Raw genomic sequence first — 21,506 nt, forward strand, 5'->3', positions numbered from 1 at the left:
GCGGGGAGGGCGAGGGCCCCCAGGCGCAGTTCTCTGTCCGGCCTCGCGGGGGCGCCGGCGCGGCCGATCAGGTGACCGAGCACTCGTCCCGGGCTGCGGGAAGCGGCCTCGTTCTCAGCCGCCGGAGACGACGCCGCCGCCGCCACACCTAGTGGAGGAGCCCGGGAAGGCGGCGCGGTGGGGGCTGGGGCGGAGAGCGCCGGGGGTGGGGACGGAAGGGCGGCGGGCGGAAGGCAGGAGGTTGCCGGGGCGCGGGCTGCTGAGGGGAAAGGGACCCCGAGGCGTCCGCCGCGGCTCGCTCTGTCACCGGCGCGGGTTAAAGGCGCGGGGGCCATGGGCGCGCTCCCCTGAGGCGGAGGTCGCGGGCGGGAGGGGAGGAGGCCCGACAGAGGTAGCTGCGGAGGCCGCGGTCCGGTGACTGGGCGCGAGGCGGCCGGCGGCGGCGGCGGCACCACCACCACCACCACCATGTCGCGCTCCGTGCTGCAGCCCAGTCAGCAGAAGCTGGCGGAGAAGCTCACCATCCTCAACGACCGGGGCGTCGGCATGCTCACCCGCCTCTACAACATCAAGAAGGTGCGCACGGGCCGGCGAGGCCGCGGCGGGGGCGGCGGGTGGGCTGAGGAGGGATGGAGAGCGGGGGAGGCCCGGGCGGTGGGGGCGGCGGGCGGCTCCCGGGACAGAAATCACCGCCTCGCGGCTGCAGGCCCGGCCGGGGTCGCCGGGATGCGCCGCGGCCTATTGCGGAGTCCCAGCGCCTCTCCTGCTGGCTCGCGGGCCGGCTAGGGGCGGAGAGGAGCCATTTCCCCGCTCCCAGCGGCCAGATCCGGCCGGCCCGGCGCGGGGTGAGGGGCGCCGCCGCCGCTCTCGCCCCCTCCTCGGCGCCCCGGCTCCCGGAACGGGCTCTACGGGAAAGAGAGGAGGGTGGGCGGGCGAGAGTCTAAGAGGGGGATAGGAAAACTTGGGTGTTCAATAACTGAGGTCGGATGGTAGGAACCTGGCGGAGATGGAAGCAGTTTTCTGTTTTGGGTTTGTTAAGTGTGGGAATGTGGGAAGGGAATGGCTAATCAGGATGAACCCCGCATCCCCTCCACTTTTGCCATTTTATTTTAGATTGCCAAATAAAAGCCATTAGAGAGCGTGTTGACGATTTGGAATTATTTCATTTTGAAGGTGGAGAGGAGGGGGAAGTGAGGGTGGAACCAGTTTTCTCCTGAAATACTTCTGGGTTGTGAGTCACTAGAACAGGAATAACAACCTTCTCTCCCTTCCCTCTTTACTCCGCCTCATCTTAGTTTTTCCAACCATGTCTGATAATACCAAAACATCATTTCTTAAAGTTCGGCGTCTATACAAAATAAAAACTGTGAATATGTTGCTATTACTGCTGATTTTATAGCGTATTCTGATAATTTGAGTAGATCTAGCTAATAGGCCCATTGAAAGTCTTTACGTGGCTTCAGCAGATTAAGGAATGAGGGGCTGAGTTGGAGTTAAGAAAAATAGATGTAAAGATAGAACAAATATTAATTTATCTTAGGAAAGAAAGACCAAAATCCTCTTTCTTTTAAGACAAAGTTAAAGTTTTAAATAATTTGATAAAGAGAAAGTTAAGATTTTTTGTGGCAATCTAGATCCTGACAGTTTCCAATGTGTATTTGATGTTATATCTTCGTAATTATTTTTGTTGGCTTTTTATTGCATCCTGAAGGTTTCTTTTTAGTTTAATCGTAGCAGTAGAGTTGTAGCCCTTGTGAATTAGGACTCCTGAAGAAAGAATATTTAAAAAAAATTCATACATGGGGTTGTGTAAAACTGACTTATTTGAACAATTTGATGTAGACACTGAATTCTAAAGGAGGAAAAACTGTCCTGGCTTAATAGTGGTAAATTTTGTGTAAAGATAGCTATGTTCCAGTCGCTTACCTGGACGTGAGGATTGGTTGACTTTAAACGCAGTGCAATCGGGATAGTAGCCTGTTCACTTTGTTACATTTTATGTGGCAGGAGCTCAGGGTCATTATAAAGAAGCCCTCTGCATTTACCAATGAGCCTTGGTTGTAAATTTATGTAAATTAGGAATAATTTAATTTTAGATAGTATTACTTATAGGTTGTATTGACCAGAACTTTTTTGTGAAATTATGCTCCTTAACAAACTTGGAAATTGGTTCCTATATGCCCTTTGTGCAAAAAACGAGCAAGTCAAACATTACTAAAAGTTTCTAGACATGTGGTATTGTGGTTAAAGGAAATGGTTATGATGGTTTCCAGAAGAGGAAGTGAGAGTAACATCAAAAGTGATTTGGGTATTTGGGCAAAATACCTTTTTTTAAAGCATTCATTGAACGTTTTTATGGCATAAATACAATCAAACTTTACATATTTCATCTTCATAAATGAAATAAGTTTGGACTAAATTCTAAGCATTTGAATGCTTATAATTCCAGTTCACTGCCTTTTCTCAAAAGCATATTTTTTTTTCACTTCCTGTTTTGAGAAACTCCAGGCTCTTGTATTATTAAACTAGTAAAATTTAAAATGAGTTGAATGTGATCATTATATCCAAGTGGCTAATATTTTGAATTATTGAAATGTTATATTTCAGCACTTAACGCATTTATAATTTCTTGAGAAATATTTTTCTACCTTGCTTGATTGTGAGTTCTCTCTGGGTGGGGACAGTGTTACTTATTTTTGAATTACTGGTACTTAGGGTCCTACCTGGTCCATGAGGCCTTCAGTTAGGACTTGTTGAAAAGGATGAATACATTATGTATAGTATATTTTATATATATGCAACATATATATGAATATGTGTATAATCTTGCTCTAGTTTTAATAGTAATAGCTTTTGTTCTGCTCTCCTTGTGTGATTTTGCATACACATACATCAGATGGATTTTGAATCTTTTGCCCTGTATAGAGTTGTCTGTAAAGGCTGGCATAGCTTCCTGGCTGGCTAGGATTGAAACATTTGTTCAAAAATCTTGCCAAAAAAGTGAGTGAGATCTGTTTACCATGTGTTTATAAGGTTCCTGCTGTTTACATTTTTATGACAGTATAAACCACATAATCTTTTCAATCTCTATCTCTTATACCTCAAAAAAAACTTCTACCGCATAATACGTGCCTGCCAGTCAATTATCACATTTTTATTAATGCATGTGTGCATTAGATTGTCTATCAGATCTGATAGCTCTGTTTCAATTGAAAGTCTGCAATGGCAATATTTTAGTGAGCATACACAGTGAAAAATACTTCAGTGACCTAAGTAAAATAACTTTTTAAGTTACTGTAATCAAGAGTAATAGGCTTTAATGCTTATTAGGGGAATGTAACATGGTTTCTGGAAAATGTTTTGCTTTTTTAAATAAAATTTCATCAATTGAAAATTTTTTGAGATCCTTATATGTACAGGTTTTGAAAATTTTAAGGAATTTGTAGTCTAATCAGGGATGTAAGAACACATAAAGGAGGATTTTAGGAAAAAAAGGTGAAGGTGGTAGATAGTTTCACATTTAAATTTATTTGCATAATTCCTTAATTTTTTTAAAATTAAAAATATGTCTTCCCTTTTCTGGACCTAATAATGCTACTCACTTATATAGTGATTTTTAACATTTTCAGGCTACTTTTATATCTGCTACTATGGCATGGCAGGCAGTGTGGTGGTGGAAATAAAGTGTACTGGGACAGAAGTTAGGAGACCTGCCTTCCAATGTTTCAGTCTGTCTCTGAGAGATTTGTAATACTGGGTAGGTGTCTTGACTTCCCTGAGCTTCATTTTTCCTCATCTGTAAAATGGGGGGAAATTAACTGTGAAAGGAACACTAAAGTCTGTTCCAGCTCTGATTATGTTATCTTTCAAGTAGACATTAAGGCCTATTTTAAACAGGAACTGAGCTCAGTTTAGTTTTCCTTAATATAGGGATGGTAATGTGTGCTCTGCCTACTTTACAGAATTGTTTTTGTGAAGATAAAAGATAATAACAATGTGAAAACAGTTTAAAACTTCTCTGAATCTAAGATAGTATTTGTTTAGGAGTTTCAGTAACTTTTTGGGGCAACATTTGTTTCTCTGAAATAATTTACTACTGCTTAGCAAACACATATGCCGAAATTCCAACAGAAGACATTTTAGCTAACCTTAAAAATGTTTTTTTCTTGTTTACTCTTTCTTGTTTTTTCTATTTTTTCCTACACCATCACCAACATGAACTTGATAACAACGGATAACAAAAGGTATCAGTTAATACTTTCATATTTTTCATCTTGTTAAATTATTGCTTCAATTTTAAAGGATAGAAAAGGAGAAAAGACCTACCCAACTATTGCAAACTTCTTTTTAATGGTGTATTTTTGCAGGTTTCAATGTACTTTTACTTCTTTATTTGAGGAGTACTTTTTTCCCACAGTCTTCTCCCCGTGATTTTGGATGAATTTATTTCATGAGGAAAGAAATTAATAGAATAGCAGTGTAAAATTGCAAGTCTTTAGCTGGTATCTGCTTATCTAATGGAGGAAAAAAAATGTATGTGAAGGATGCAGTCGAGGTAAAGCGAGGGGAATCAGATTTAGTCTTCCCTTTCAGTGTTACGTTTCTCTTCATTTAGGGCCTTATTTTCTGTGTTGGTTGATCAGGAGCAGAAACATGTTCCAAAGATTGGGATTCTGGCAAGTTGTAGACTAATAAACATTGTTAGTATGCATAAGATTTTTTTCCCCAGGGAGATTTCATTATCAAGATCCTTAAACGTGTTAAGAAGAAAACAGTCTCTTCATAAATCTGTATTTAAATAATATATATATTTACATAAACAAATCCTACTACATCTGTAACTTTCAAGGAAGCTGCTTGTAAAAAATGAAGATTTGATAATTCTGTTTCTTGTTATGCTGGATGGTAGGCTGAGGAGATTAAGGTCACTGAAAAATTGCATAGGAAAAAAAATTATTTTTTTAAGTGGCAGGGGTAGATTATCCATCTTGTGTTTCCTTTGTGGAATTGTTAGATAACTTAAATATTAATTTTTTTAATGATTATAAAAGGAATACAGGTTTATTGTCAAAAACTCAAACATGACTTCAAAAATTCTCTGCCTGCTCATCTCCCACTTTTAAAAATAAGCTGTATATAGTTAAACAATTTTCTGTACAAATGCTGACATATGTGCATGCATATTTTGTATTATGATTCAATTAGGTTCTTTCCAAAAATAAAATTGAGGAAGCAGCATGGTACAGTTTATATATCAATGAAATTAGGGTTCTTAATCTATTGCTAGTATACTTATATTTTAAGAAAGTTACAGGGATGGACATATTTATCTAGCTACATCCAATGTGTTAAAAATGAGTGGAGCCAGATGAGAAAGTGTGTCAGTGTTGAAAATTCTTGTCCTTAACTGGCTAGGATGATTAAAAATTTAATTTGTATTCTTCGATAATTTACTAGCAGTGTTACTGTTAAGTAAAATTCTAACAATAATTTCAGATCACGTTCAGTAGATGTACATTTTATGTGTTAGAACTAAATAGTTTTATCTCTTTATTGTTCAACAAAAATAAGGTGTAATAAAAGTAATGCTAGCTGCTATTTATTGAGACTCTATTATATGCTAAATTAAAAAAAATTTTTTTCTTCATAGATCTGTGATGTAGGTACCTATTCTATAGATAAAGCAATTGAATTTGGAGAATTAAATTTGCCCAATTCTTACTTTAAAAAATAAGAATTGGATTGGCACCTTTCTTTCTTAACCCCTAAGTCTGAGCTCTTAATTTATTTTTGCCATTAGATTTATAGTCATTAGTGAAATTTTCGTGGTAGACATAATTAGATTTTGAATACACAATAACCTTAAAGAAACATGCAGTTATATTACAGAAATAATTTTCCTCTTAGACTACTTTTGTATGAACTTTGTACGGATTTGTTATGAAAAGATCATTGAGATCATAATTATCAGTATACCAGTGATTATTAAAGACTTCTGTTTAGCTTCGTAATGTATTAAAATGAGAAATAGTTTAGAATTAGGAAATTTAAAATTCAGTTTATTAGCATTTTTGAGAACATGTATTTTGTATTTACATTTCATATTATATGCATTTTTCCTTTGTGATTATTTCTAATATTTAGTTCATGACATATTAAAATATACAAACTGAAAGGACTGACCATACAAGTAATACTAAGAAAACTAACAGGAAATTTTGCTTTAAACTGGGGGTAGAATATATATAAAGCAGGAAGGAAGGTGTAAGCTCAAAGAAACAGTGAAATAGCATTTATCTTCCTTAATTTTAAGGACGCATACAATCATTTCCTCATTGCAGATATTCTATCTTTAATTTTGAGATTTTAAATATACTTTTTCATTTTATATTTTGATTTCTGAAGTCAAATGGTAACAGTTTTTTCATTGAAAAACCCTGCATGAATTATAAGAAATGCAATTAAGAAAGTGTAACCAGTAAGTGTGTTTCTTTCTGTCTTGGAGTTTACAAAAATAGCAGTATTCTTTTCTATTCCCAAGGCATGTTTTTCTGTTGACTGTTTTTAATATTGTCTTTATTAGTAAATGTAAAATCTTAACTTTGATCCTATTAAAAATTTGCAGTACTGTAATTATTAGATTTTGATTTACTTAATCTGACAGTGATGAGAGAATCTCCTACTTAATCATTTCGTCACATACTATTGTACTGACATGTTTTACTTAAATAAGTTAATAAGCTCTTGAAGTGTTAGTTTGTCTATGTTGTTCAATTCCACTTGCAGTGACATAAACATCTTCTTGAGAATTGAATGGTAATTAGTAACTTTTATTTGAATCTTTAACATTTTTAATAATGAATTTTGAAATATATAATGGGTTAAAGGTTTCAAAGGAATCTCTTGTTTTAAGTAAAAGAGCCTGTACTGGAAAAACTTTCTTACTGCACAGTTGATTATTTTAGATATTTGACAGTAATAAACCTGTGTCTTTAAAACTACTTTATAAGTCACATGAACTATTCTTTTAGTCAGTACCAAAAACTGGGAGTTTCCTTTTCATTCATTCATTTACTCTTCATTTATTGAATGTCTTCCTGGACACTAGGGAAACAGATAAATTAAGATACAGTTTCCAATGCCAAGAAATTCATATTGTAGTGGGTGAGAGAGATGTATAGATAACTAACTAAAAAGCAGTGTTTAAGTGTGGTTGTGGGTGTCTTGAAAAGTGAGTTAAAGATCCTGTCTGGGAGAGATGGGAACAAGAGTTAGTGACTTTTGTGCTTGGTTTTGAAGTATGAATAGAAACTTTAGCTGGGCAGTGACAAGGAGTAGCCAGCCAGTCATTATTCAAGATTTCAGACATTTTTTCAGTGGAGTATATAAAGATACAAAATATAAAGTTATAAAATCCCCTAGTAATATCTAATGTCCTTCTTGCTGGTATATAGCCTCTAAACTTCTCTGTTATTTTCCCATACTTGTAGCATATTCTGTGGGTTGAGAGGGCTAGATTCTAGGTAAAGCTCTGATCCTTTATTTTTTTTTTTTTAAACTTTGGACAAGTTGTTTAGTCTTTCTGAATTAGGGTTTCTTTATTTAGAAATTGAGGGGACCAGTGGTTCTTAGTCAGGGATACACAATATAATCATTTTAGAAGGTTTTTAAAAATACATATATCTGGGTCATGACCCAAACCTACTGAATAAGAAAAAGCCCCTGAAGTGGTTTTGATGTTAAGAACCACTAAAATAAGTAAAGTGTAACTTCTTAATACTTCTGATTTCTTTTTCTGATAATCGTTCGCTATAATGATTTAATTTTGTTTTTTGGGGATAACTAAATTTCTGTAATGCTAAGCTGCACGTAGACCCTATACTAGCAAAACCATCTATAGGGTACTTATTTGCTCTCAGCTTCTCTTATGCTTCAAGTTATATTTTTTGGTTTTCTAAGCCGTAGTAGTCATTGATTCTAATTCTTGCAATCTTAGATATTCCAGTTTTCCCACATTTGTGGAATACTCTTTAATTAGCCTTATAAGGTTGAGAATTAAATGAGTTAATTCACATAAAGTACTAGTGTAGTGCCTGGCACAAGAGTAAGAAGTGAATAAATGTTAGCTATTAGTTCTACTTCTGGGGCTTGAAACATAGTGGACATTTACTAAGTGTTCATTTTTTTTCTGTTAACGCAGCTCAAGACCACCTTTAGGAAACATTTCTTAATTATTCCTTTTTACTGTCTGATATTATAGTTTGATATCTACTTACTGCTAATACAAAATAACTATTTGTACTTCAGAAGTATGTTTCTCAGCAGTCCTTTAAAGAGCAACTTCTTTAGAGTAGTAAAAATGTGGCCAGATATAACACTTTTAAAAAACTATAACAGAATGCCTTTGTTTATAAACTGAAATGTTTCTGTATATGAGAAGCTGAAAAATGTTTGAGAACAAGGACATAGACATCTTCTTGAGAATTGAATGGTAATTAGTAACTTTTGAGTCATTAAAATGTTTAACAGTGAATTTTGAAATATATAATGCATTGAAATATTTCTTAAGTTTATGGTTTTCCCAGAACCTGTGCTTAGGAAACAGTAATCATAATTTATATACCTTTAAATCTGCTACTGTTGACTCTAATTAAGAGGTAATGTATAAAATTACATTAATTCTAAAGCATTTCTAATAATTTCAGTATACTTTCCTATCAAGCTTCTTAATCCAAACTGTAGAAGTGGGTTACTTCTTTTTCCTTCCTTTTTTTTTTTTCACCTACCCCAGCTCAAGGGGGAAATTGAAAGCAGATTGGTTGGGCAAAATATAGGTGATACAAATGAGGGGAAAAAATGGAAAATTAATCAGTAATAATAGAATTTGAAGCTTGTTTTGGTCTTGATAGATTTTCCAATACTTACTGGAAAATTTCACACCGTATTTCATTATTTTTAAAATTAGAAAATAAAAGAATTATACACAAGTTCCTTTTATGGTCCATGATCTTATTGGGTCCATTTTTCCTCTAGGCATTAATTTCAATTTGCTGAAGACTCAAGGGAGAATCTTTGTCCCTTTATGCCTTCAATTTTGCAAAGCCTGCTTTAAAACAGGTTTATTATTTCTTGTTTATTGAGTAAAAGTTAAATTCCTCTTTCTAGCATAAATTGGTTACATTTTGTATTTTTCTCCTCTTTCCTGATATGATTCAGATGAGGTTAATTTCTTTCCTATGCTCTCAAAAATAGCATTCTCACTCTGATCCCTGGGATTTTGTTCATGGTCTTTTCAATTAAGTTATTATATTAAAAGAAATCGTTTTGTTCTGTAGTATTTTGGCAAAGGAATGTGTTTTATTGCTGAGTTAGACTAGAAATTAAAAAATAAAACTTATTGAAATCATAGGAATTTTCCTTTAATAGTGATTACTCCAATAAAAGTTTTGAGCAGCTGAGGTATTGAAAGAAGGGAACTTTTTTTTTTTTTTTTTTTTTTTTTGCTGTACGCGGGCCTCTCACTGCTGTTGCCTCTCCCGTTGCGGAGTACAGGCTCCGGACGCGCAGGCTCAGCGGCCATGGCTCACGGGCCTAGCTGCTCCGCGGCATGTGGGATCTTCCCGGAGCGGGGCACGAACCCGTGTCCCCTGCATCGGCAGGCGGACTCTCAACCACTGCGCCACCAGGGAAGCCCTGGAACTATTTTTGTATACATTTTTGGGAGCATATATTTTTATTTTTTAAATTTATGTATTTTTAATTAATTTTTTGGAGTATAGTTGATTTACAATATTGTGTTAGTTTCTGCTGTAGAGCAAAGTGAATCAGTTTTACATACACATATATCCACTCTTTTTTAGATTCTTTTCCCGTATAGGTTATTACAGAGTGTTGAGTAAAGTTCCCTGTGCTATACAGTAGGTTCTTTTTAGTTATTTATTTTTTATATAGTAGTGTGTATATGTCAATCCCAGTTTCCCAATTTATCCCTCCCTCCTTTCCCCCTTGGTAACCATAACTTTGTTTTCTACATCTGTGACTTTCTGTTTTGTAAATAGTTTCATTTGTACCATTTTTTTAGATTCCACATATAAGCGATACATCTTTGATATCATATGATATGATATCATATCTTTGTCTTACTTCACTCAGTATGACAGTCTCTGGGTCCATCCATGTCACTGCAAATGGCATTATTTTGTTCATTTTATGACTGAGTAATATTCCATCGTATATATGTACCACTTCTTTAACCATTCCTCTGTTGATGGACACTTAGGTTGCTTCTATGTTCTGGCTATGGTGAGTAGTGCTGCAGTGAACATTGCAGTGCATGTATCTTTTTGAATTATGGTTTTCTCCGGATATATGTGCAGGAGTGGGATTGCTAGATCGTATGGTAGCTCTGTTTTTAGTTTTTCAAGGAACCTCCATACTGTTCTCCATAGTGTATGTACCAATTGACATTCCCACCAACAGTGTAGGAGGGTTCCCTTTTCTCCACACCCTCTCTAGCATTTATTGTTTGTAGATTTTTTGATGATGGCCATTCTGACTGGTGTGAGGTGATACCTCATTGTAGTTTTGATTTGCATTTCTCAATTAGTGATGTACAGCATCTTTTCCTGTGCTTTTTGGCCATCTGTATGTCTTCTTTGGAGAAATGTCTGTTTCGATCTTCTGCCCATTTTTTGATTGGGTTTTGTGTTTTTGATATTGAGCTGGGAGCATATGTTTTTATTTTTATTTATTTTTTTAAAAAATTATTTATATATCTATTTATATCTTTGACCGTGTTGGGTCTTTGTTACTGCACGTGGGCTTTCTCTTGTTGCGACAAGCAGAGATTACTCTTCATTGCTCTGCGCAGGCTTCTCATTGCAGTGACTTCTCTTGTTGCGGAGCATGGACTCTAGGCACGCAGGCTTCAGTAGTTGCAGCACGCGGGCTCAGCAGTCGCAGCATGTGGGCTTCAGTAGTTGCAGCGTGCAGGCTCAGTAGTTGTGGTGCACGGGCTTAGTTGCTCCGCAGCATGTGGGATCTTCCTGGACCAGGACTCAAACCTGTGTCCCCTGCATTGGCAGGCAGATCCTTAACCACTGTGCCACGAGGGAAGTCCATGGGAGCATATGTTTTTATTTATTTATTTATATTATTATTATTATTATTTAAATTTATTTTATTTTTTGGCCGTGTTGGGTCTTCGTTGCTGTGCATGGGCTTTCTCTAGTTGCGGCGAGCAGGGACTGCTCTTCGTTGCGGTGCGTGGGCTTCTCGTTGTGGTGGCTTCCCTTGTTGCGGAGCACGGGCTCTAGGTGCGCAGCTTCAGTAGTTGTGGCGCGTGGGCTCAGTAGTTGTGGCGCACGGGCTTAGTTGCTCTGCGGCATGTGGGATCTTCCTGGACCAGGGCTTGAACCCGTGTCCCCTGCATTGGCAGGTGGATTCTTAACCACTGTGCCACCAGGGAAGTTGGAGCATATGTTTTTAAATAAGTGTTTTTAGTGTTTTGGAATCTTTGGGTACTCAGAGTTAACTGTAAAACCCTGAGCAAGTCACTGAATTTCAGATGCTCCTTTCCTCTCTGTTGAGTGATGGTTTAGATAATTTCTAAACCAAGGTGTTTTGCACGCAACAGCTACCCAGTAAATGTTCCTTTTACTCTCTACTCTTGTGTCTTTATTGTTTTCCTTTTTAATGATTGTTGCTTAATCTCTTATGAATAGAGAGAGGACTATCTCTATCTATATATTTTTTTAACATTGTGGTAAGGCAGTTTTTGAAAAACTACGTAACATTAACCATATGAAGTTAAGCTGTGGTACGTAATCTATATTGAGACAATCTGAGGAAAGGCCTTGGGAAGGAATTTTGGTGGTAGATTGGCAGAAAGATTTGTTTTAAAGTCATATTTAAAATTACATAAAGTCTGATCTTGAGGTTTCTAATCAAAGATGTTTATTTTGTGCCCCTAATAGAATATTATGTGGTTCTTTGAAACATCTTTGTTCTTTATTTTGGGTAATAATGTTATATTTGTGTTTTGTGAAAAAACGAATTAGGAAATACTGAATTGACAATACTGACATTGAATTGGTTACATGGAAAATCTTATTTTGATAATTGGGAACTCACTATAGATATCCAGGTGTTTTGAAAAGTTTTACTTAAAAAATAGAATTGTTTAAAAGTTATAAGTACTTGTGGGCCAGGCACCTGAAATAAGTACTTTATGTGCATTTTGTCTTTAAAAAATCTGAACAGTCTACCCTATGAAGTAGGTAGTAATAGTATCCTCAGTTTATGGGTTAGAGTACTGAGGCTTAGGTTAAGCAACTTGCCTAAGGTCATATGGGTTGTGATCCACTTAGAGACAAGAGTTGTTAATTATTATGTTTAACAGTATTTCCTTTAACACTTGTGTAATTTTATCTGCCACATTAGTCTTAACTTTGTTGAATTTAAAGATAATTAGAATATTCATGGGAAATAAAGTTCCAATTCTGAAAACTGGAAATTTAAGTATATAAATATTTAAATTTGCTTTAGATCTTCTGGGATTTTAAATTACAGTATTTTATGCATTATGAAATCATGCTGAGTCAAGATAAAGTAAAACATAAGGTTTTAGTGTGGTGCTTTTTAAAAAAATTCTGTAGTTCAGATATAGTTTCCTTTTTGTCTGGTGAAATAGCCCTTTTAGCCAGTTATGCAAAAAACTTTTTATTGTAGGGCTATTAAGATTCAGGGGTTTAGACACAGTTTTGCCCTCTACTCACCTTTTCTTTTTTTGGGGGTGGGGGGCAGGGGCGGCGGTTTGCAGGTTAGAAGTACTCAAGAGTTTTATTTAATTGAATTGGTAATTTATTAAACCTTTTGATTCAATCTTTTTGGTAGCGTTTCTGGAATGTATTAGTCTAAAATGAATTGATAACTATAGTAGTCTATATCATTTTCTTAAATCTGCTATTTCAAAGGGCGTTACTTTTAAGAATGAAAGATTAATTTTGTGTAATATTGTTATTGCAGTAAGATAGGGTTTTAGGTGTATCAAGTGCAGGCTGTGTTCTTAAAATATAAGTTGTTATCTTATGATTCCTTTGTCCTCAATGTCATCAAAATGAAATTTTTGAGTTAGAGTGGGAAAGAAGATTAATCTTTATAAAACAAGACATCTGGTTAGTTGGAATTTTGCTGTACTCTTTCAGTATAGTAGGACATTCTTCTTAACTAAATTATTCAGTATGGCTCTTTGCCAAGATGTACTTACCTAGATGACCTTGGGCAAGTTACTTAACCTAAGCCTCAGTATTCTAACCCATGAACTGAGGATACTGTTATTACCTAGGTACTTTTAGTAGGGTTTTATTTTCTTCTTGCACTTTTTTTGGCCGGAGTATTTGCAAGTGTCTGTATGGGTGTTAAGTAAATAAATCAAGTAGGTTGATTTCAGAAAAAAATAAAATGTGCCTAGTACTTCCGTATAGTGTCTATTAATCTTATATTTTTTATTGGCCTTTTTTGAGTGCTTGTGGTATACCAGATACCTTTAAGAATTCTGCTCATGTACACACATACAGACACTCATGTAATGGGCTTAAAACCTTTTTGTGTACATTGTAATTATTATCACGTAATTAACAGATGAAGAACCTGAGGCACAGAAAATCACTTGGTTATATTACAGTTAGGAGCCAGGATTTGAACATGGACAGCCTATATCCATGTTTTTAACTACTAGGCTAATCTTTTTCTATAAGTAAAACAAATTTAGTATGTTTAGACTTGGAGTAAATAAAGAAATAAGTGATTGGGGGAAGGAGTTGTAGTCATTATTACTAGTTCTGTATACTCTGATAAAGACTATTCTGTGGTTACTATTCATATGAGACTTTTACTTAGGTAATTATAATTATAGCTATTATTAACAACAGTTAACATTTTTAGAGCACTATGTGCCAGTCCTTTTGCTAAATACTGTACATAGCTTATCTGTCTTTTAATCCTCATAATTAACTCTATGAGGTAAGTACTGATGTCCCCATTTACACGTGAAGAAACTGAGATTAGGAGATGTTATGTAATATAGTCAAGGTTCGATGGATAGTAAGTGATGAAAATTGAAATTCAGCCAGTGTTATTCCAGAGTCTGTATTCTTAATGTTTATGGCATACTGCCTCCCAGTGTAGTTTGTTTAGTTATGGCTCACTGAGTAGTGTGGAAAAAGATAAATTAATTCCAAGGAAAGACTATATAACCATTTATTTTTCCATGAAATTCCATTCTTTATGTTTTCAGTGTAATAAGGAAGAGCCATTCATATATAGATATATGTTTAATTCCTTGATTAAATTCTTACATAATTTGTGATCATTGGAAATGGGTGTGATAGTCTATCATATTTTCATTTGTTGATTGCACTAATATTGTTAGGATGGATAACTGAATTTTTAAGTAATTAGAGTATGAAAGATAATACATATCATTTAAAAAGAATTTGGAATCACTTTGGGATTCTTCACGGCCTCAGGCATGTTTATGAAACTTGCTTTTCATTTTATCATTGATATAAGGAAATGCTAATATGTAACTATTTCTATTGGGACAAATTCTTAGTTATGTGGTTCTTAGTTATTCTTTATAGTATAATATTTTTGGGAGAAGTAGATTAATTGGAAGATTAATTTATGAGAAATAATATTTTAAGCAAATGATAGTCTGAGGAAAAGTCAGATATATTTTAATATTTATGATGTTGAAATGGAATTTACAAAATAGCCTCTTATTGGTGTGGTTAAGGATTACAAAGTTCTAAATTTCTTATCTAATTATGTTTGAGAATTAAGATAATTCTTATTGCATTCCTATTTCCATTTGGAAAATATAGGAATGTTTGCATTGATTTTTATACTTTGGCTTGGAAAGGAGTTAGTTGATATTTGAAAAATAGTTTTAATTTGAGCTGAAGTGCAAAAGTCATCCAATAACGATTTATTTTTATTCTTGGCTACCGTTTCTTTTTAAGGTATGTAAAATTTCACTGATGGTTTTGTTCCTGTTTTTATAGTTGCATGTAGTCTTTATTTTTCCTTCTAGTATTATTTTAAGTTGATTTAGAAAGAGCACCAAGAAAGTGACATGGTTGTACACCTACACAGTAGTATTTAAATATATATAAATAATATAAACTCTATAAATCTATTGTATACTAAAACTTGCTACTTAAAATACCTTTAAAATTATAGCACCATACAGTTCTCATCTTGTTTTGTTATTCATAGTCTGCAGTGCATAAGTTCTCTACTGAAACGTGTGTCATAGTTTGACAATCATTGTTTACAAGTAATTTTCTCTCTTTTTATTACAATGCTTCCCCAGCAAGGACAAGTTTGGAAGGTTTGCAAAGCTTTTCACCTTCCCTCTGCCCGCTTGCCCGCTTTCAGATCAGTTTCATGTTTCATAACTTCTCTTTCTGCAATCCACAACATAGCCATAGTGAATGATGAAAAAACATTAAATTGCAAAACTGTATTTCTTCACACATAATAGTTAACTTTTCAAAGGACACATCCTCTTTAAAATGCAATAAAAAGAAGTTAAGTAAGAATGTTATAATTTTAGTAATTCCCTAAGAAATAGCATCTCACTAGAAAGCAGTTAATTAAATGTCACAGAATGAAACTGAACAGTATTGAAGATTATTCTGTATTGCTCATAGTTCAGATAAAAAGTTCTTTCTAATAATAATACCTTACATTTGTACAATGATTTACAGTTTACTAGAGAGAATGCTGTACTGCTGATGTGGTCAAAATGTAAACATTTCCATTTGTTCTGTGTTTAAGAGATATAGAATAGGTATAGATTTCATTGTTTGAAGTGCTGCTGGTATGATGGAAACCAATGTTGTAACTCAGATGTTCAGAGGAACAGGCAACACAGCTTTAGTGCTGTAAAGACAATTTTAGCAGCTTCCAGTTCTTTTGAACTAGGGCTCTTGTATTAAAATGTTTAAAGTGAATGAGGAAAACATTTTGGAAGAGACATTTAAACATAAGCTTTTATTATATAACACGTAGAAAGAAACATTTCCAGTACTCTACTGAATATTTAATTTTGTAATATTTTAATAGCTTCAAATGAATACAATCCTACCTCAAACCAAGAATTTCTTTTTCTTTTTCTTTTTTTTTTAGGTTTGAGCTTTTTCCTTCACTGCTGTTCTGCGCTAACTGCTTTGAAACTTTCCATGCATTTTTTTCAGTAGAAGAACATCTCTGTACTGTCTCCCATTGCATATTTCAGCTGTGACAATCCCTGCACTTTGCCTATTCATTTTGTCACCTGCTCACCAAAAACAAATATCTCCTTAATTTCTGATTACAGATTTGCTATTATTCCTTGGTTTTAGAAGAAGGATGCATTTCACTTTTATTACTGTTGTTTTATAGGCTTGTGGAGACCCCAAGGCAAAACCATCCTACCTTATTGACAAAAACCTGGAATCTGCTGTGAAATTCATAGTCAGAAAATTCCCTGCTGTAGAAACCCGCAACAACAATGTAAGTCATTTAAATTTTTATATTACTTGATTTTAGCCATCTGTATTGGAAGTAGTGGTCAGTATAATGCTTGAAGTAGCTGTTATTTATCTACTTTATATTTAGACATACAAATTGCATACATTGATTAAGGGCTTTTAGAGATAATATTCTTATCTCTAAACTGGAAAAAAAATGAGCTACATTGCCATTTTATTATAGAAAACATAAGATCTTAATTTCTTATATACACTTATTACCTTTCAAATTGCAACAAAGAGTAAGGTAATAGATACATGTGTATTTCAAATATTTGCATGACTAGTTGGGGAGTGTTTTCTTATAGTCATAGACTTAACTGTCTTGAAGTTAGAAAATGTCTTCATAGGGCTTGTATTGTTTTTAGTAATTAGCTGTGTTTAGCTTTAAAATGTATTTGTTTCTCTAGTTTTTTTTATAATTGAGAAAAACATTTTTGAAAAATAATATAACAAGCTGATGGTGTTAGGATCTTTATTATCCCATATTACTTTTCTCTGATGGGAAAATTTTTCATAGTACTCTATTGAAATATTTAGTCTTCCCAATATGTTCACATATCTTTTGGTAATTACTTATAATAACTGCTATGAATAACTAATTTTAGGAAATTGGAGTTATTTTTCACCTTGCTGTGGCCTTTTCATTTAAATTTTGTTGACTTGGAGTCTTTCTGCATGTCTTCTCTTTTTCCTTTATTTTTTTCTTTGATAGTCTTATGTTATAATTCTTGCTATCTCTTTTTCTTAATGTACAAACTTAGTCTAGAAATTTCCTCTTACATGTGATTTCCCTACTTCTAAGAAGCTCTGCTTAAGAAATATTTTGTCATCTTTTGGTTTCCTCAAATCATGTATGTTCATTGAAGATTTGTATTAGCCTGTTGATTCATCTTTCACTTAAAAATATTTTAATATAGAGGAAAAATACCAGTCACAATTAACAAAATACATCTGATAAAGTGCTTTTTAAAGAATTAATTTTAAAAAGTTTTTATGTTTTTTGTGAGTATGGGTTAATAGAAGTCTTTCTTTGTTTCACAGAAGATTGTGTTTTATCATTGGTATATTAAGGTATCACAATTAGTTCCTGATTACAAGTGAGTGATTCAAAGCACATATCCTTAAGAACACTGTTATTTGTGTGGAGAACTCTTTTTTAGTTATTGACATTAATTAGCTAACTCATCTGAGAGATTATGTACTCACTCTAAATTAAAGAGATTTTATAATAAAATCTGTCTTATGTTTAATTTCATATACACTTCTCTTTTTCATGGCTCAAAATCTCTGTGATATGAGCTCTTCAGAGAATCTTTTCAGTTTAATTTATATACATATATATGTAAATTTCTGTGTGAGAATGAGCATTTTCTTAGAAAATTAGCAAGATCTGATTAAATATATATTCACTGTTTCATAACAGTAAAATTTTTTGTTAAAGAATAAATAGAGAATCTTTGTTCTTGATTTGCTGGGCAAGCTGTTTACAATAATGCTGTTGGGGGGTTTTTTTTGCTTGTTTGTTTTTTAATACTTTTACTTACCTTTTTAACTTTTGCAGTACAAAATTGATTTTTTAAATAACAGCTTTATTGCAATATGATTTACATAGCATGCAGTTCACCCATTTAAAGTATACAATTCAGTGGGTTTTAGTATCTCCACACAGTTGTGCATCCAATGCCACAATCAATTTTAGAACATTTTCATCATCCCCCTAAGAAAGTCCAGACCCAGTAGCAGTCACTCCTGCCAACATCCACCCTCCCCTGCCCCCAACCCTAGGCAAACATGAATCTGCTTTCTGTATGCCTGCCTATCCTGGAGATTTTATATAGAGTCAAATAACATGTCTTTTTTGACTGGCTTCTTTCACTTAGTGTAATGTTTTCAGTCTATTCAAGTTGTAGCATGTATCAGTACTTCATTTCTTTTTATTGCCAAAAAATATTCCATTGTGTGGGTATATCACATTTTATTTATCCATTCATCAGTTGATGAATGCTTGAGTTGTTTCTGCTTGACTATTATGAATAATGCTGCTACGAATATTTGTGTAAAAGTTATGTGGACATATGTTTTTTATTTCTCTTGGATATATACCTAGGAGTGGAATTGCTGGGTCATGTGATAATTCTATGTTTAACCTATAAAATCAATTATACAACGTTGTTGAATGTTACGACTACTTGTAGAATGTACTCTGGTTGTTTTGTTTGCAAAGTCTGAGTTCTGTCATATGGTCTTTACAACTATTCTATGTAATGCTATTCTTTTTTTTTTTTAACCTCCTGAAGCACTGCGTAGTTTTTGAGTATTTGTGAAGTTTTGTGATCTTATTTTGATTTGGGCCTGCTAAAATCCTTTGAGAAGTTCCTAGCCAGTTTAGGTTAGGAAATGAGAAGTGAGGAGTTTAGTTTTATTGTTATATTTAATTCTAGAGAAATAGTTAATAGAAGCTTAAGGACAGGGAATGACAGTAGCATCTCGTATTGATAGGAGCTTGCAGATTTCTGGCTACTAAAGCACACTGAAGAAATAGTATTGATATCACAGTTGGTTTTTTTCTTTCTTATTCCTTACTCTTTTCTTATTCTTTGGGCCATTGTATAAATATGTGCTTCAGAACATGCTTACTTTATCTCAGGGATCAAGAAGATTACTGGTTAGCACTTTTTTGTTTTGATTTATGTTATACAAGCACCACTTGTCCCCAATTTCAGAAAAGGCAGTCACGAAAATTAAGATTTTTTCAGTGAAAAATTCAGCAAAATTTTTGCTTTCAAGTTTCTAAAATAGATCCTTACAAAAAAGCCAGTCTTGGGCTTCCCTGGTGGTGCAGTGGTTGAAAGTCCGCCTGCCGATGCAGGGGACACGGGTTCGTGCCCCAGTCTGGGAAGATCCTACATGCCGCAGAGTGGCTGGGCCCGTGAGCCATGTTCGCTGAGCCTGTGCTCCGCAGCGGGAGAGGCCACAACAGTGAGAGGCCCGCGTGCCGCAAAAAAAAAAAAAAAAAAAATGTTGATTTTTGATTGTTTCTTTAGTAACTGCTCCTGCTTCCAGCTCCTATACTTCGAAATCCAGTAGAAGCTGGGAGCACATAGATATCTAGTATACAGTGAAGGAAGGCAGTGCCGACTAATAGCAGAATTGGTTCCTAACATGGCTTCAATAAGTGATGATGTTGCACTCTGTCGAGTCACTTTTACTGTCTTGCTTAGGCCTCTTTGTGACCAGTTATAAACTTACAAACTTTCCCCCCCAATTCTGGACTTAGGGAGAGTCTGTACCAAGGAATGTGATTCTGCTTTTTTCCTGGGTCATGGTGTTGAACTAAATGCCCTATACGCTTCAAAGCAGCTTGATTAAGTAAAATTCATATGAATAAAAGCCATCCAGTTTTATAATTATAACAGACACTTAATTGAGTGTCTAATATGTGCCAGGCTATATATTTTAATAGACTTTATAGACTTTCTTATTTAGTTTAGATTAAGGAAAGCGGTTCTGAGTTGAGAGATTATCTAATTTGCCTATAACATGATATCTTCCATTATTTTGAAAGTGTAACTGTCAAATGGATTTATGATTTGTTTCTCATAGGTTTCTTATGAGCATATAGAGGGAAATCTGTTATTTCCCTGGATGGAGAAAATAGTAGAAACTCCTTATTTTATCAACAGGTAAAAATTGTTTTGCCCAAGAAATCCTAAAAGCTAATATTCAGGTGTATGTTAAAACTTTTCTTAAGAAATTTTTTTTTCTAAAAGTTAGAAAACTTAATTTCCCTTCCCCTTTCTTCCTACACAGTAAAAGTATCTGGCACAAAAGTGTCATTATGGGATTTTCCTCTTTATTGTCCATTTTAGTACAAAATTTTGGACTTGATTCCCAAATTAAGGGGGAAATGATATAAATTACTGTCCTGTATATGTTAAATTAGATCTTAATGCCCTAAGAATGAAGACATTGTGAGTAGAGTGGCACAATAATAATATAGGGATTCTGGACTTAGATACAGGCCATTATTGAAATAATTTGAAATTAAGCTTTCAGACTTAGAGGAATATTTTGTGTTATAGATATTGTTTATTTCCTCTTTCAAGGAGCACAGTATTACAAATACTATGCAATTATATTTTTTATTTAAGTAGCTTACAACTGTCACTCAAGGCAAGACAAAATAAAGCAACTCTAAAGGTGTCGTCATTGCAGTAAGGTTTGTTCAGAGATACAGCATTAGAGTCTGTTTTTAGACACCATTTTATCCCTAGTGCTTGGCAGATAAGAGGCACTAAATAATGATGAGTGAATGAACCTAACTGATATGATTTAATTTAGCTAACTTTCATTTATTCAAACATTGTCTTAGAACTATGTCAGGATTCAGACTTACCAACACTTTTTTAAAAAACTTCATTATGTTATTAGCTATAAAAATAACTGTACTTTTTATTTTTAGTGGAGTCCCAGCTTCCTGAAAACATAAATGTGTTCTGGGGGTGGGGTGATGGTATTGGGGATGGGGATGGGGAGGCTCTTGACACATGCACTGTGGTTTAGTCAGGAGTCAGAAAGAAAGGGTAAGAAAACTTACTCGTTCCTAGTCTCTAAATGGGCATTACTTGTCTTATCATGGCTTCCATTATGATGGTAGTATACTGGTTAAGAGGATGGACAACAAACCAGAATTTGAATTTTGGTCTTTCCACTTGGCTGAATAATATTGGACAGATCATTCAACATCTTAAGGTCTCTTTGTGCTTATCTCTAAAGTGGTGATAGGAACTTTCCTGGTGGACAGTGGTTAAGAATCCGCCTGCCAATGCAGGGGACACGGGTTCGAGTCCTGGTACAAGAAGATCCCATATGCTGCAGAGCAACTAAGCCCATGCGCCAGAATGACTGACCTTGCGCTCTAGAGCC

The 21,506-nt window shown here is 35.0% G+C and overlaps 1 protein-coding gene across 1 annotated transcript in view; it reads left to right on the plus strand.

The window, feature by feature from the left end:
- Nucleotides 1–223: 223 nt before the first annotated feature.
- The window catches only part of NCKAP1 (NCK associated protein 1), a 98,397-nt gene continuing 77,114 nt past the window's right edge, over nt 224–21,506 (plus strand). Inside the window, exons 1-2 of the mRNA XM_060016478.1 lie at nt 224–576; nt 16,450–16,560. Coding sequence (XP_059872461.1) covers nt 469–576; nt 16,450–16,560 — 219 coding nt within the window. The 5' untranslated portion in view covers nt 224–468. The remainder of the gene's footprint in view (nt 577–16,449; nt 16,561–21,506) is intronic.

This window comes from Delphinus delphis, chromosome 7 (assembly GCF_949987515.2).
Source record: "Delphinus delphis chromosome 7, mDelDel1.2, whole genome shotgun sequence".
Taxonomy (NCBI): domain Eukaryota; kingdom Metazoa; phylum Chordata; class Mammalia; order Artiodactyla; family Delphinidae; genus Delphinus; species Delphinus delphis.